At 40.5% G+C, this 14,649-nt stretch overlaps 1 protein-coding gene and 1 long non-coding RNA gene across 4 annotated transcripts in view; one reads left to right on the top strand and one right to left on the bottom strand.

Annotated features, from left to right (window-relative positions):
• Positions 1-14,649, bottom strand: part of MYH11 (myosin heavy chain 11) — an 88,952-nt gene that overhangs the window by 31,407 nt on the left and 42,896 nt on the right. For 2 of the 3 annotated variants that reach the window (XM_019541793.1, XM_019541792.1), the window contains exons 6-13: positions 11,237-11,329; positions 8,807-8,870; positions 6,058-6,156; positions 5,173-5,316; positions 2,831-2,926; positions 2,357-2,475; positions 2,049-2,201; positions 1,254-1,427 (exon numbers count right to left, since the gene is read on the bottom strand). In XM_019541793.1, coding sequence (XP_019397338.1) covers positions 1,254-1,427; positions 2,049-2,201; positions 2,357-2,475; positions 2,831-2,926; positions 5,173-5,316; positions 6,058-6,156; positions 8,807-8,870; positions 11,237-11,329 — 942 coding nt within the window. Of the gene's footprint in view, positions 1-1,253; positions 1,428-2,048; positions 2,202-2,356; positions 2,476-2,830; positions 2,927-5,172; positions 5,317-6,057; positions 6,157-8,806; positions 8,871-11,236; positions 11,330-13,712; positions 14,488-14,649 lie in introns of those variants that run through there. The other variant, XM_019541795.1, reaches the window with a different exon arrangement.
• On the top strand, positions 95-14,572 carry LOC109314579. The gene is made up of 3 exons (XR_002102318.1): positions 95-236; positions 10,807-10,919; positions 14,487-14,572. It is a non-coding gene; the product is annotated as an uncharacterized LOC109314579 (long non-coding RNA).

Genomic DNA, 14,649 nt, shown 5'->3' with positions numbered 1-14,649 from the left:
GGATTCCCCCAAATCTTATACAAGCTGCTTGTTGGATTGCATTAATCCCCTAAGCTGCTGTGACAGAGCAGCTGAGGTGCTCTGTCTCTTTAAGGGCTGGAGCAGGCAGCCAGCAGGTGCCTGATTAGGGTGGCCATTTTGATATCCAGCTCTCAAGGCTGGAGCAGCAGTTTACTGCCAGTCAGCAAGGGAGAAACATCATCTGGTTGAGTTACTGCTCCAGGAACAGCTTGGAGGTAAGGGAAGGGACTATGGGGATGGCTGGAAGCCCCTGGTCCTGGGCATGACCTAAAACTGGGGGGTAGAGAGGCTTGGTGGGACTGCCTGTGGCAGCACAGTGTCTCTAAATACCAGGACCACAAACCTCCCCAGTGAAAGGCAGGTCAGGGAGCCTTAATAACTCTAGTCCCCACCCCCTGGTGGGTAGTATGTGAGCAGAGGGGGAGGGGATGGGGCCAGTTGAAGTTCCTGAGCCCTAAAGGGGTGGAGGACCCTGGTGAGGTGGGCCAGGTATGCTGTGAGAAGGCACCTGAGTCTGCAGGGGTGGAGGACCCCAAGCCTTAATGAGAGAGCAGAGTGGTAACTCCAACGAGGGGGCAAAGCCCTAGTGAGAGGGCAGAGAGGGAGCCCCAAGGAAGGGGCAAGAATAACATGAAGCCCAGTGAGGGGCTAGGGGTGAAGTTGGCCCAGCGTTTGATAAGTGACCGGCCACTACTCAGATGAGGGTCATGGGAGAGACCCAAAAGGCTGTGCCAGGGCTGGCCAAGGGGAGAAGAGTTAAGCCTGATGGCCTGATGGTTATGCATGGGAGCAAAGGCAGTGTGAAAGAGTCCCAGGGTGGGTGGTGTGGAAAAAGCCTGCTGAGAGCAGGTGCAGTGGAAGAGGCCCTAATGAGAGAGAGGTGATATAAGTGTGGCCCAGAACAGGGTGATAAGTCAGAGACCTAACTCTGTACTGAGTCTGGCCCAGCCTCAAGCCGGAGTACTACCAGAATGAGTGTGTTATCTGCACGGCATGGGAGGTCGTAAAAGGAGAGGTTGGAGCATGTACATATCACCCTCTAACAATGGGTGCTCAATGGGCACTCTCCTGCCTAATTAACACCTCAATTAAATTACAACAAGGCATGGCACGCAAGCAAGGTAGGCAGTTTGCCCATAGACAGGAGGCGGGTCGAGATTGAGATCAGGCCTGGAAGTTTGCCTCATCGCCACTGTCTATACAGGATCTCTCCAATACACATGGAAACTTACTGGTCTTTCAATCAGCTCAATGCAGGGTTGCAGATCAAGGCCAAAATCAATGAAATTCCATTCAATACCCTCACGCTGATATTCCTCTTGCTCCAGTATGAACATTGTATGATTGAAAAGCTGCTGAAGTTTCTCATTAGTGTAATTGATGCACAACTGCTCAAAAGAATTGATCTGAAAACAGGGCAAAAGGATCAAATTACTAACCTTAAAAAGATTGTACAAATTATTCAAATTGTACATATAAAAAGAATGTGGAATCTTTTATTTTGTTTCCTAACAATGATCATTCAGTTAGCAGCAGAATTAAATTCTAGTAACCTGGTCTGGGCTTTCTCTGGAAAAAAATGTCATTAACCTGTTATTCAGTAGGTTAACCATGAACAATTAAGTGTGTGTGTGTTTTTGTTTGTTTGTTTGTTCCCCAATTCTGGATGTAATTGTCAGCATTTCTATATGTATAGTTCTTTATCACTAAAAAAGCAAAAGTCTGTTCTCTCCCTATGTCTATATACCCAAACTAGGTGCTTACAAATGCCAAGTGCTAAGTGTCTTCCCAGCCCATACAGATCTATCATGCTAGCTAAAATCTCAGTCTTCTACTGACAATGGAAGAGGTGATGAAAGCCAATGGACTCATTGACCCTGTAGGGGTCTTGTCCACTTGGTTCTCAGTGTAGGATCAGCCTCTCAGACATTTAGAAAAACAGGGAGAAATAAATTAACTAAGTGAACAGACTGAATAGACAATGAACATGAAGTTAAAGAGTTCCCCTTGTGTCCAACAGTGCATACCTCAAAAATCTCAAATCCAGCAATATCAAGGATGCCCAAGAAGGAAGCTCCTTGTCTTTTTGTTTTATCCAGAGCTTTGTTTACACGAGCAAGAATCCAACGGAAAAGACGTTCATATTTTGCCTTGGCTAAAGCCTCCACTGCAAAATCTGCCTGTTAGGGGGAAGGTGAGAAAATGAAATGAATGAAGCAATCAAAACCAGATGCTGATTTCTGAATGAACAGCCCTCTCCCTGCCCCAATTATTGTCCTTTCAAATATCATCGTTTTTAAAAAACAAACATTGGTATCATTCAACAAATCAATACCTGCTCTTTGGTCTGAGCTTTCTGAACAACATCTCGTCCAACTTTGATGCGTGGTGTGAGGATTGCCCTCGTGAAATCTGTCACGTTAATACCCATCAAGTGGCATACTTTTTGGGCAGCTACAATGAAAAGAGCAAAATTTCATTTCACAATGCATTTTCTTCTTGCTGGGTTAACAAATATGAAATGCTAGCAGTATAACCAGTATGTAACTAATTAATCCTTTCCATTACAATATCTCCATTATGAATGTGCAAAAGTGATTCCACAGGTATCCTTCACAATACCAGAAATACACGGATTATTTTGCAATTTCTGAACTCAAGATCACTAGGTAAGATGAACATTAATTTGGCTGATTTTAAAGCATGGAATCTCTCAATAACTAATGCATCAGTGGAAGTCATAAATGAAATTGATAAGAAATGCATTTACTTAATATTCATTTTATTGACAATCAAAGAAAAAATATACCAGTGTTGTCTGGCATAGAAGCTTGATCTGTATTCCTCTCTTTCTTGAAAACAATATTGCCCAATTGCAGGACAGATGAAACCACTTTCAGCATAGCTGCAAGATAAATATTGAAAATTTAAAGAGTAGAAGATTGGGACATTAGTTCCAACAATATAAGCACTAGACATAAAACCAAAACAGACTCTGAGCTATTTTGTAAGGCAGGCCACATTTTAACTAAGATTATATCCCATGGACTTTCTCTTTCAGAATAATATGGGGAAAACACCAAATGTATGGTTAAGGCAAGTAACTAAATAGAGAAGTAATGTTATGAACACGAATGGTATGTGCCCCCAGCAGCTGTGGGGGGCACGGCGGCGGTGGCGGGAGTGGGAGCATGGCGGTGAGCAGGGAGCTTCTGCAGAGGCTGCCAGCACTGCTGGTGGTGGGAGGTGGCGAGTAGGGGTTGGTGACAACCCGCAGGCGCCGCTGGCAGTGTTGTTGTCCGCCAGCAGGGATTGCTGACCGCCTACAAACTGTGTCGGCAGGGGGGTGGTGAGTGGCAACTGCCTGCAGACACTGCTGGCAGTGCCTTTTTGCAGAGGATGCACTGCCACGCTCAGGGGGTGCACGTGCACCTGCATGCACCCCCTACACATTGCCCCTGGCTATGAAAATAGTTAATACATCTGTAGATGACTTTGAACGTATTTTAACATCCAGAAACAAGGAAAAGCATCCAGAACCATTTGATCAGTCGGCTATCAGTGGACCTTTCTGATAGTAATCTTGCACAGTTTAGAAATGTACAGTGTGTTACTCCATAGTAACAGTCTTAAACCTTTAAAAATCAAAAGTATTTGGAAACTGTTTTCAGTGTAAAATATTTTTGTAGCAATTTATGACCCTAGTCTTAGAAAAACTTATGTACATGTTTAACTTTGCTTGTGCATGTCTTTTCAGGATCTCTGCATTAATATAACACTGCATTACATCATATATTAAAGTACACTGTCACTTCATAAACTGGGTTATATTTCAGGGAGATGATTCGTTTAATATGCTTGTATGGGAGAATATTGAGTCTTTAGCAGATTAATATCTTAGGGTTCAAAACCAAGTGCTAACTCAGAAAATTCCATCAGTGTCAATGAGCATTACAAATATCAATCCCCCTCCTAAATTTGAATGGAATTGGCTGAGGCCAGAATTTATGCCCCAATCCAGCAAGATGCAACATTCTCTCTCAACAGGGTTATCATCTTCAATTACTGATTAAGCCAATGGAAGCTAATGATACTCTGCACTTCATAGTACCCACAGACTCCGTTTTGATTGATATGGTCAACTGACAAGATCCTCATTGTTCTGGCCAGTAGGTGTCACCTCAGGCATGAACATTCAGACAATCAGGAGACACACACACGCACATACACACACTCAAAAATAGTTCATATGAATAGCAAGAGTTGCTAGAGTTATTCAATTCACATCTGCGAGGCATATATTCTGAAATCAGTTCTAAGTTGTTTTCCTCTGCCCTGAATCTACAAATGTACATACTAACTGTTCAGAACAGGTCCATTACTTTTAGAATTAAATCATAACTTTTTTGCAACTTTCTTCTTGGTCATCATTCCTAGAAAACACCTAAAATTAGCTTTAAATGGTCATTAATACTGTTAGAGCTTGCCTGAACTCAGCCACCTGTACTGAGCATGTATGTAGTCTTTTGGCAAGAATGCTTAAGAAGTCTCTCATTTAATAGCCATGTGTTACTTTTCAAAGGGCTAACTGTTATAATACTAGTGCATGCTGACAACTGTACTGATTGTCTGGAATTCACAAGGGTTTGGAATGCATGTGATGTTCCTTCTACAAGCAGCTTTCCTGGGACTCATAATTTATAAGATTGGAAAAAAAAAAAAACCCTTTGTAATTAATCACTAAAACAGACAGAAAACATTTGTAGAAATTATTTCAGTTCAGCCACATTTAAATTACTACACTGCACTGTTCAGTATATTTGGTACTTATTTTGTGCATTATAAAGAACTAGAACATCAGAGTTATTGGCTCAAATTCTAATGCACATAGTAAATTTTCAACATTTTACAACTGAATGATAAGCCAGGCTCTTGCCAGTTTAAGCCTAGGATTTTCAAAGATGTGCCATGTTTGCCTCACTCTGATCCTTTTCGGTGGGGGTGGGTGATACCAGTACCCCTTTTAACTTGTTGCCTGGGGCAGATGCTCCTTTCTCCCACCCCTCGTTATACTACTGCTAATTTTTCTTGGTGCTATACATTGATGCTGTAGGTCATTTACTTGATTTACAGCTTACTACCAATTCTTACCAGTCTGCTCCTCTTCACTGAAACCCATAATTGTCATGGCTTCCAAGGTTTCTTGGAACATCTCATCATCTTGCTGAGAAGGAATAGGCACATGGCCATTAGATAAAAAGGTATAGTTGTTGAAACCTTCAAGCAATAATTCACCTAAAAGTTGGAAGAAAAATGATTTTAAAGGGTACGAAAAAAGAAAATTAAAAAAAAAAAAACAACCCAACAACTAGAATGCTAGTGAATGGTGTCAGCTTTGATTCACCAGGGCGTTCAGTCTGGTTAAGTCTTCAATTCTCTGGACAATTAAGTCTTTTTCATTGATCCAACAAAGACAAAAATCAGTGATCTGGCCAACTGAGGTCTCCCTTCATTTAAGGGATGTTGGCTGTACTTGAATGACAGACTACATTTTCAAAATTGACTAGTGATTTTTGGATGCCTCAAGTTTTTATGTGCCTACGCTTAGGAGTAATTGTTCAACAATGTAAGCTGATAGTTGCCTATAAGAGTGGGAGGCCTAAAGCCTACTTATATCCTAGCAACCCTTAGCTGCTGGAATGAACCTTATAGCTTCATTTACATCACATGCTATAAGGCGCTTTGCACTCTGCAGACAGTCTAGGTTCTCATCAAGCTTTTTTTCCTTTGATGCATTTTCTGATGAAAATTCCACAATTTTATTTAGCCTTTTTATCCCTAGGAATTTGCACCTTCCTTGCTTCCCTCTGGGGTAACTGTTGAACTGCAAACCACCAGTAATGAACAGATGCACATAAAATGAGGCATTTTCTATAAATTTAATACAAGTGGAATTGTTTAGATTAGCCAAGGAAATAGTTATGCATAGCAAGGACTGAGTGACATTTAAACTAAGATCATTAGCAAGAAACTTACTTTTCATTTGTTCAGAAGCTCCCGCGATCAAGTAGTAAAAGATATGAAACGTCCGCTCATCTCTAGCCTGGCGAATAGCACGGGACTTTTCCAGCAAATCTATTTGTCATTTATGTTAAAGAAAATCTGAACGGTATATTTCAATTAGCACATCCTCATAAAACCCCCTGTAGTAGCACCTTTAGGAGCACCTGTCAGATATTTGTTGTCTCTGACTAACATCAAAATACATTTGCTTCAGCAGTCACTTAATACCAGGCACAATGCTTATTGCTTAGTTGTATCATTCACAGTACAGTATTACTACCATTGGGTAATACTGTGTTTAGTTAGTACAACAATCCCATATCACATCTTTTACTATATGATAAATGCTGTTAATTTAGTTGGTAGATGTTACAGCTAGACCTAAGTATTTTCAGAATTATGTCTATGTAAATGGGTAATATGATACCTGAAAGGTCATGCTGTGATATCCTCCTTCAAGTGAAACACGTTGCAGAATCATATCCTAGTTTTCTTTTTCAGCATCAACTCCTGTGTCTAGTCATCCTAACACCTCCCCAGAAGTATCACTTTCTAGACCAGCGTTTTAGATATACAAGTAAAATATATTGTTCATTACCTTTAAATGATTACCCAACCTGCTAAAATTAGAGCTGGCAATAATATAAATATGCCTCCCCATTCTGCAAGCATTTCATTGTAAAAAAAATGGTGCCATATCAATGCTTTTAAGTTCTTCATCTTGCATCCTGGCCCTCAGTGGGAACAGAACTTAGTTCTTAGTTCTTAAACCATAATTTTTCAAGCTGCCAACATTTTCTCTGTCCTTCAGTATAACTTGCCTCAGAAACAAGGAGAAGAAAGCTGTGTCTAATAAACTGTTTCAGCTTTGTGAAATGCTGTTGATTCTATATTGGACAGAGAAACTCATTCTCTAGAGCCTGTGATAAATCTTCATCTATTGGATTGAATATACTGCAAAGAAAAGGAGCAAAGCACTTAAGAATCTAACCATGTATTTGTTTTTCCTTTAAAACAAAACAGTTTCTCATAAGCATAAGGAAAGAGAGAGGCCACCACACTTTGGAAACAAACCTGTGTTATGTTACATTTTGCTGAAAATGTTTACATGTTTTTCCTGAAAAATACACTGAGCTTATTGGCATATAGTGCAGCATTCAGTGTGGGTCATTTGAAATGGAGAATAGAAGAAGAGATATGTGGGAGGTCTGAAGCATCCAGCCCTCAAAAACTGTTTGCAAATGTCCGGTGTTTGGTGCAATCTAGTGCTTTCCAGGGACAAAATGTTTGCGTCTTTCTAGTGCTGCTCTGAGAACCAAGGACAAAGCAGCCCTGACAAGCTTTTTTTTGCAGCACACACACAGAAAAGGAAGACTGTCCAAGACAGGAAATCTTGCCTGATAGATATATGAGACATAATAGTGCTTGCATACTCTAATTTCTCTGAAGAAAAAGTAAAGCCATCATATCAGGTACTATTTGCTTTGGGATAGGATGTGGGGATCAGTGCCTCAGTTGTGGACTGGTACCCTGCTAGACTAGGCATTGTATGAATTGCCTCCATAATGGACTATAATCTGTGATTTCTTTGAATCTATCTATTTGTTACCTGGCCTCGCCACCATGGTACCTAGACATTTCAAAAATAGCACTGAGAAGCTGGGAAATATTAGCTCTGTTCTAGATATGGGAAACTAAGACACAGGGAGATGAAGCTACCTGCCTGAGGACACATTGAGGCACAGCTAAAAGTGAATGTATGGCTTCCAAATCCAAGTGTGGTCTTAACTAGGGTGACCATAATAATATTAGGGAAATCTGGAATGGGAGCCATGCATGCATGTACTGCCCCCTCCTCCCCACAATGCATCCCAGGAGCAGGGCTAATCAGAAAAACACTGCGTGTACACACATGTGCGCACGTGCACATATGCACCTTCCCAACCCTGTGGCTCCCAGGAGTCCTGACGGCAGAGCAGAACAATTAGGAGGCCTACGGCTGGACCTGGCTAATTGCAGCCCCTGTCCACCCCACCACTAGTCAGCTGGGATCACCGTGCACAGCCTAGGCCTCAGTAGAAGCCGCAGCAGCAAGACGCATCCTGGCTCACCTATGCAGGTGCTCAAGCCCCAGCCCTGGCCCCCTTTCCTGGCCTGCCCTGCCCTGCCCCACCTCAGCTGATCCCCATTTCAGGCAGAAGTGGTGCCCAGGCCCCTCCATCCCTCCACTTCCACCTAGCAGGAGCCCAGCTGGGCAGTGCAGGCAGCAGCAAACAAATCCAGGATTTTAGCTTCAATTTACACCAATGGCTAGGAAGCCCAGATGGCTTGCAAAATTTGGGACTGACTGTCTTGGCCAATCTGGGACATATGGTCACCCTAGTCTTAACCCAAAGAACTCTCTTACTAATGTATTATATGCATTATCTGACTGGGACTCTGATTGGCCAGATTATGCTGTTAGTAATGGCAAAGCTTTGCATGGGGGCAGTCTGTCCTATAAGGAAGAAAATAGACCGTGATGAATCTGAACAGAATACATAAACATGAGAACAAGACAAACTGAGAAACTGGTATCAGCATAAATGGATCCACTTCCCTCCCTCTGTTTATACCAGCTGCAGTGGTATTTGCCTTTCTTAGACATGATGCAGAGCTTGTTTATACTACTCCCTTGCACTTGCCCTCATTACTTACCAGCACAGCTCACTGAAAAGGATACAAGTTTCTATGTTTGCTCCAACTATATAGCCAGTAACATCAAAGTTAATGCGGATGAACTTGCCCTATCAATGAGAAAAGGACACAGCTTGGACTGTTTCTTTGTTGTGTTGTTTAGCATATTTTAAAAGCCATGTTATGTCATGCAGCAAACCACTTGGGAGAGGGCTGAAGGAAAGTGCAGATTCTCTCTGCAGAGATTTGCCCCTGAAGGTTTCATCTGGACACCTTGAAAAAGAGAGATCACTCCCTGCTGGATCATACTCAGCAGCCAGTCCACTTATCACAGCAGCCTTGCATGTGGCTAAAGATCTTATATTTCTACCTTGCTTTATCCAGCACCAGTGATGCGACAGAATGACTCAGCCTGTTTCCTGCCTTTCCCCCCCAAATCTGTGGCCTTATCCTTTCCTTTTTTGGGTTCTTGTGAAGAGGTATTTAGCAGAAATCATCGATTTGTTGGAATCTGGCAGGGCCATGCCATGAGTGCTTCCACTAGAGCCTCAATCTGGTGACCTCTGGCCTGTTAGCACCTATGCCACCCCAGCAGACCGAAAGGAGGCAGATTGAGATGACAATAATCTGGTCTCTTGTAAGTCTTGGCCATGTGGGAGAAGAATGTTTTTTTGCCTGAGGGTGGATGAGTGTGGGATTCCCTATCACTTTATAATTTGGTTTTCTTGTAAGTATTTACAGTATAAGGTATTTTGGTACCTATTATCTCAGGTCAATTGAAATAATAAAAACACATTGTGATGTGGAGTACATATCACAGCTCCGTGTCTGTGCCCAAACCAGAGAGTCTGTTAAAGTCTCACGATACAGAGTTCTGGTCCTTTACCTCAAGCTGTGCAGCTTGTATTTTAGCACTGGATGTCACTGGCTTACTCCCTGGTGTGTTGGCTAATTTGGCAGCTGTGATAATATTACATATACAGGGAGATTAGATTGGTCTGCCATGGAAACTATGAACAATTTTAAACCAAAGCAGCTTTGTGATTGGATGCTGTGCAGCTGAAGACTCAGGCAGAACCAGTCTCGGCAACAACCTCTTGCTGCTTCTACAAAAATTACTTGTTTTGGTGCAAGACAAAAGGACTCAGTCCTAAGCTTGACTAATGCTTTTGCCTAGCCTGGGATTGGTGGCTTGGTGTGGAGTCTTTCCACTGGGAAGAGCATTGAGCACAAAATATGTTCATCAAATAGTAATTTTACCCAAAAAAGCAGGTTGGGTAAACTTAAGTCATATATTTTCAACCAAATGTATATATACATATGCAAATATATATATAATGTTATATACAAGGCACTTTTAAAAATGAGTCTTAGGCTATGCTTCTTAGTTAAAGTCTTTCTATTGACTTCAGTGGGAGTTGGATTAAATCCCAAGAGCTCAAATATGGACAGTCAAGACCTTTCTGTTCTAGACACATGGGTAATTTAGACTGCCTAATAAGGCAACTTTGTTGCCAGCAAAGAGAAAGGACATGTATCAACAAACCAGAAATTTCTTCTGTAGCAGCAGAACATAGGATGTCCATGGACCTTTTACAGGCTGGACTAATTAAACCAACATTTAAAGGGATTTGAGGCTTGATATACAGAATGTATGCAGGAAGAATCAATTCTGCAATTGGCTCCATGTGAGTGAATCCTGGTACATGGATACAATTATGTTAAAGTTATTAGGTCAGCCAGTACAGACCCATTTACAAAACTGGGGATTAAGACTGCAGGACTTAGACTGCAATGTTTAAATAAATATAGCAGAGTCAAAAAATTTTTACAAAATTATATTTTTTCTTGTTAACATTTAATATTGAAACTAACATATTCTATAAGTGCAATTTTCAAAAGTGCTCAGTGTGCTTTAACTGCCCCATACTGAAGTCACATCACCAACAGCAGATTTAGGCAATGCTGAGAGCTTTTGAAAACAACATCGCAGTTTATACTGTTAAGTGCAAAATTTCTGATTATGTACCCTTTACTGTTCTGTAGTTATTAATTTCATGTGCTAACCACTCCTGCTACATAACCGGCATGCTTAAATACAGATCATCATCTTCTGTGAAGAAAAAGAAGTACAGATTTGGTTTGCAAATGTTCTGGAGGTGGATATTAAACCAACAAGCTCTGGTGGTTGCCTCTGGGAGGCCATGTGCATGTGCTGCTAAAACTTGTGGAGACAACAGCACAGCCAAGTTTGAGTTTGTTTTGTTCTCTTCTAAAAAGCCAAATTAATGATTCAGAGAGAAATACTAAACAATATGTTTAAGGGGGTAATTATGGGGAAATCTCTTTATGTAAAGACACTTATGGTAGAAGTATTGCAACCATCTGCACATTTTGTTTTTACAGGATGCCACTGACAAGTATTATACCACTCACAGACATATGCATGCACATGGAGAGCATTTCTGTTACTTACAAATCTGGAGGAGTTGTCATTCTTCACGGTTTTGGCATTTCCAAAAGCTTCAAGAATAGGGTTTGCCTGTAGAAGCTGTTTTTCCAGCTCACCCTAAAATTCATTCAGATTCAGTTAACCCTGAACTCAGTAATTATTTAACTGAAAAACAGCAACTGTGTACCCCAGAGAAAAAATCTCAAACGATGTTGATTGAAGCTTTTAAACACACTATTGCTTATTAATGCACTTAATGTGGGTTTGGTTCCATTGCTCTGTTAATCATTGTGTTTATACAATGGTGCAGTTCATTGTACTAATTAATATTCTATATACAAGACCTTTTCCCAGCAGTGTTGGTTGCTGCAGATCAAAGTCTGCTCATCTTTTTATCAGTACTTCTAGTTTGACTTAATGATAAGGGCCAGTCAGTGACAACTACATTTTTTTTTTTTACTGTATTACAAGGAACAATGATGCCTCTAGAGGAACCCGCTGAGATATTTTTCCAAGTTAGTGTATTGAGGTCCTTTGATAGCAAATGATGATGTAATTAGAAAAAACTTGGCAAGAATAATTTTAATATAATGCAACACAAAGCTACAAAGCAGATTTCACTGAGTCTATTAATAATGTTAAATGCAGGGCTATTTAGGTTGAATATGGAAATGCATTACTTTGTTTCAAAACAGAATAATGAATTCTCATGCAAACACACAAACACACTGTTATATTGTTAACTGTGAAGGTAATTGATAATTAAACAAGCCAAGCAATGAAAGCATGTATGCACTTAATAATCCTGCTCCTAGACCAAACAATGCTGAAAATAATAACTCTGTGATGTCAGCTTCTAATGAATTGCTATGTTCTCATTCTAAATCTATATTACTTTCATGTTCAAAATCTATATTAACTTTTGCTTTTTCTCCTGCAGTAATAGGCAACATTGTATAAAACTCAACTCAAATAAACAGTTCCCTAAAAGCAAAAAACTTTCTAAGTAGAAGAATAATAGGATTTTATTAACACCAATGTGAACGAGTAATTAAGGCAGAATTTGGACTGAGTTTAAGGGAAGCAATTTAGAAAATGACCATTTGCCAACAACAGAAAAATGCGGTCCATAAAAACGCTATTTATAAGGCCATTCTTGGTATAAAGCTACTGACTGTTGTTCTAAACACCACAGCAGACATTCTAGATATCTCACATTTTGTGTGAAAGTAAAGAAGCCTGACTGTAAAAAAAGTCAACTGATCATTATCTCCCTGCTAAATTCCTCTGTATGTACATGATAGGTGGAGAGAGGCAGGATTGCTGATTAGATAGTCAGTTTGTAGCTAATGGTCTAAACAAGGCTGCATTATGAAAATACCTATCTAGTGGCTGAAAGAGGAAGAGAGATTAGCAAATGAACAAGTTAACACAAGAACCTTGAAGTTAAAAATAACTTCCTGCAAATAAAAACTTGTGGAGTGTGGACAATGCTCTCTGAACAAGGCTGCTACTGGGCTTCACCATACAATTCTTTTAAATAATACTTTGCAATTATAACAACCCCACTCTTGCAAGAGTGGGTGTAAACCCATTAGAAGCATAGGATACTACTGAAGTAGCTGTTCCCTATAAAAGAAACTTCCATGGGCTGCTAAAGATGGAAGAAGACCCATAGTCTCCTACTGCAAGCTTGCTACGTTGTTCAGTTACGGATATATAATTTCAAGTCCTAATTGTTAGCTAGTGTATGCCTGTGACCTTTACAAAACCTCAGAACTTACCTATGCCTGAATTGAATTTATTCCATCATAGAAAGAAATGGAATGAGAGATATCTCCAGTAGCTTGGCAAATGAAGGATCAACTACAGTCACAAGTAACGGAGATAAAGCCTGAGTAGAATCTCTCAAACTACCTCGTATCTCAAGAAACACACTGATGGCATCTCAGAAGTCAAAATAGAGCCCTTTCATATTGTTACTTATTGCAGAAGTAAGTTGGAGAACATGCAAAGTTTTGCAGACATGCATAATGCTCAACAAGTTACATGAGAATGCAGAATTGTAAGCAATATCAAATGGAAACCATGCAGCCAAAGTTACAAATCAATCACACACTGTGATGGTTTGGCAATTATTTCACAACAGTCCTAAAAAGTTCAACCTGAAGCAAAGAGTATTTCCATTAATAAATTATATTGTCAAATTTCAGGCTGATTGGCTCTTTCAGGATCGTGAGAAAATTAATTCAAACTGCAAAAATTTGAACACACACATATAAAACACAGTGATATTTGAAAGACACCCTCCATGTGTCAGACCTCATCCTTTATCATGGAGCCTGACACAGTTAGGGCCAGTACATGTGAACATTTGGTGCTATTGTTGCTTTTTGTCATGTGACAACAAAAACCACTTCTGATTTTTTTGGGTGCAACAATAGCATGCAGATCTACACTCAGTGCCTTAAACACACATTGAACAGTCTAAGTTACTCACGTAAGAAAAAGATGGACCTTGCTGTATTGAATAACATGATATAAAACAAATGTCAGTATTTTTTTCCATTACATACATGTTTTTGTTTCTTCCTATATAAAAACAACCAACACACAGTTTCGCTATGCAAATTAAGCCAGGAGAAAACGAATGACAATAATTTGTTGTAGACATACCAAGAGTTCAGCCGCAGCTAATGTACACATCATTTCAGGAGAAGCTGAACGTACAAGATTTAACCAAAGCTCAGTCAGATCAATTGGATTCTTTCATTACACTGAATAGAGTCTGGATCAGGCCCCAAATTAGTCTCTCAGTGAAAGCACGAAGGAGAAAACTGTTTAAGGTAAGTTCTTAATCCTCCTATGGGGCATTTAATGCATCTAGAGATTTGTAAAGATTTCTAAGTGATTTTAAGTGTTGGGTCAGCAGACCCAGACATAGGAATCATTTACTGGCCTACAGGACAGGAACCAGTTTGGCCTGCTCTGCACCATCTTGCCTCAGGTCTAATTTAGCAGGTTCCACCTTAGTGGGGAGAAGATAGACCAGTCTCACGGCATATTTGTTCTTGAGCATCTGATGAGTCTTTCAGAAAATACATCAGTTAGCTCCAGCTGGAGTGGCATTGTGGCAATGTGGCCATTTATCCATTAGAAACAGCATTGAACCCGTCAGTTCATTTCATGATCACTGAATTTATATGCATAGGATGTCAGAAGTGCTCAGAACCTCACGAGTAACAGACCTTTGTTCTCACTGCCTCTCCACTAGGTACAAAGATGGTGAGAGATGACACACTGCACCCCAGAGATGTGGAAGGTACTTTGGAAGGCCCCAGGGGTACATGGCAGTGGTGCAGAGAAGCCGCCAGCACTTCTGGTTTTGCCGGTGGCACTTCTGGTTTCGCTGCCATGTGCTGCGTGGGGGATCCCCT

Source organism: Crocodylus porosus, unplaced genomic scaffold (assembly GCF_001723895.1).
Source record: "Crocodylus porosus isolate Cpor-Errol unplaced genomic scaffold, CroPor_comp1, whole genome shotgun sequence".
In the NCBI taxonomy this organism is placed as follows: Eukaryota; Metazoa; Chordata; order Crocodylia; family Crocodylidae; genus Crocodylus; species Crocodylus porosus.
This window is presented reverse-complemented; position numbering and strand designations above follow the sequence as displayed.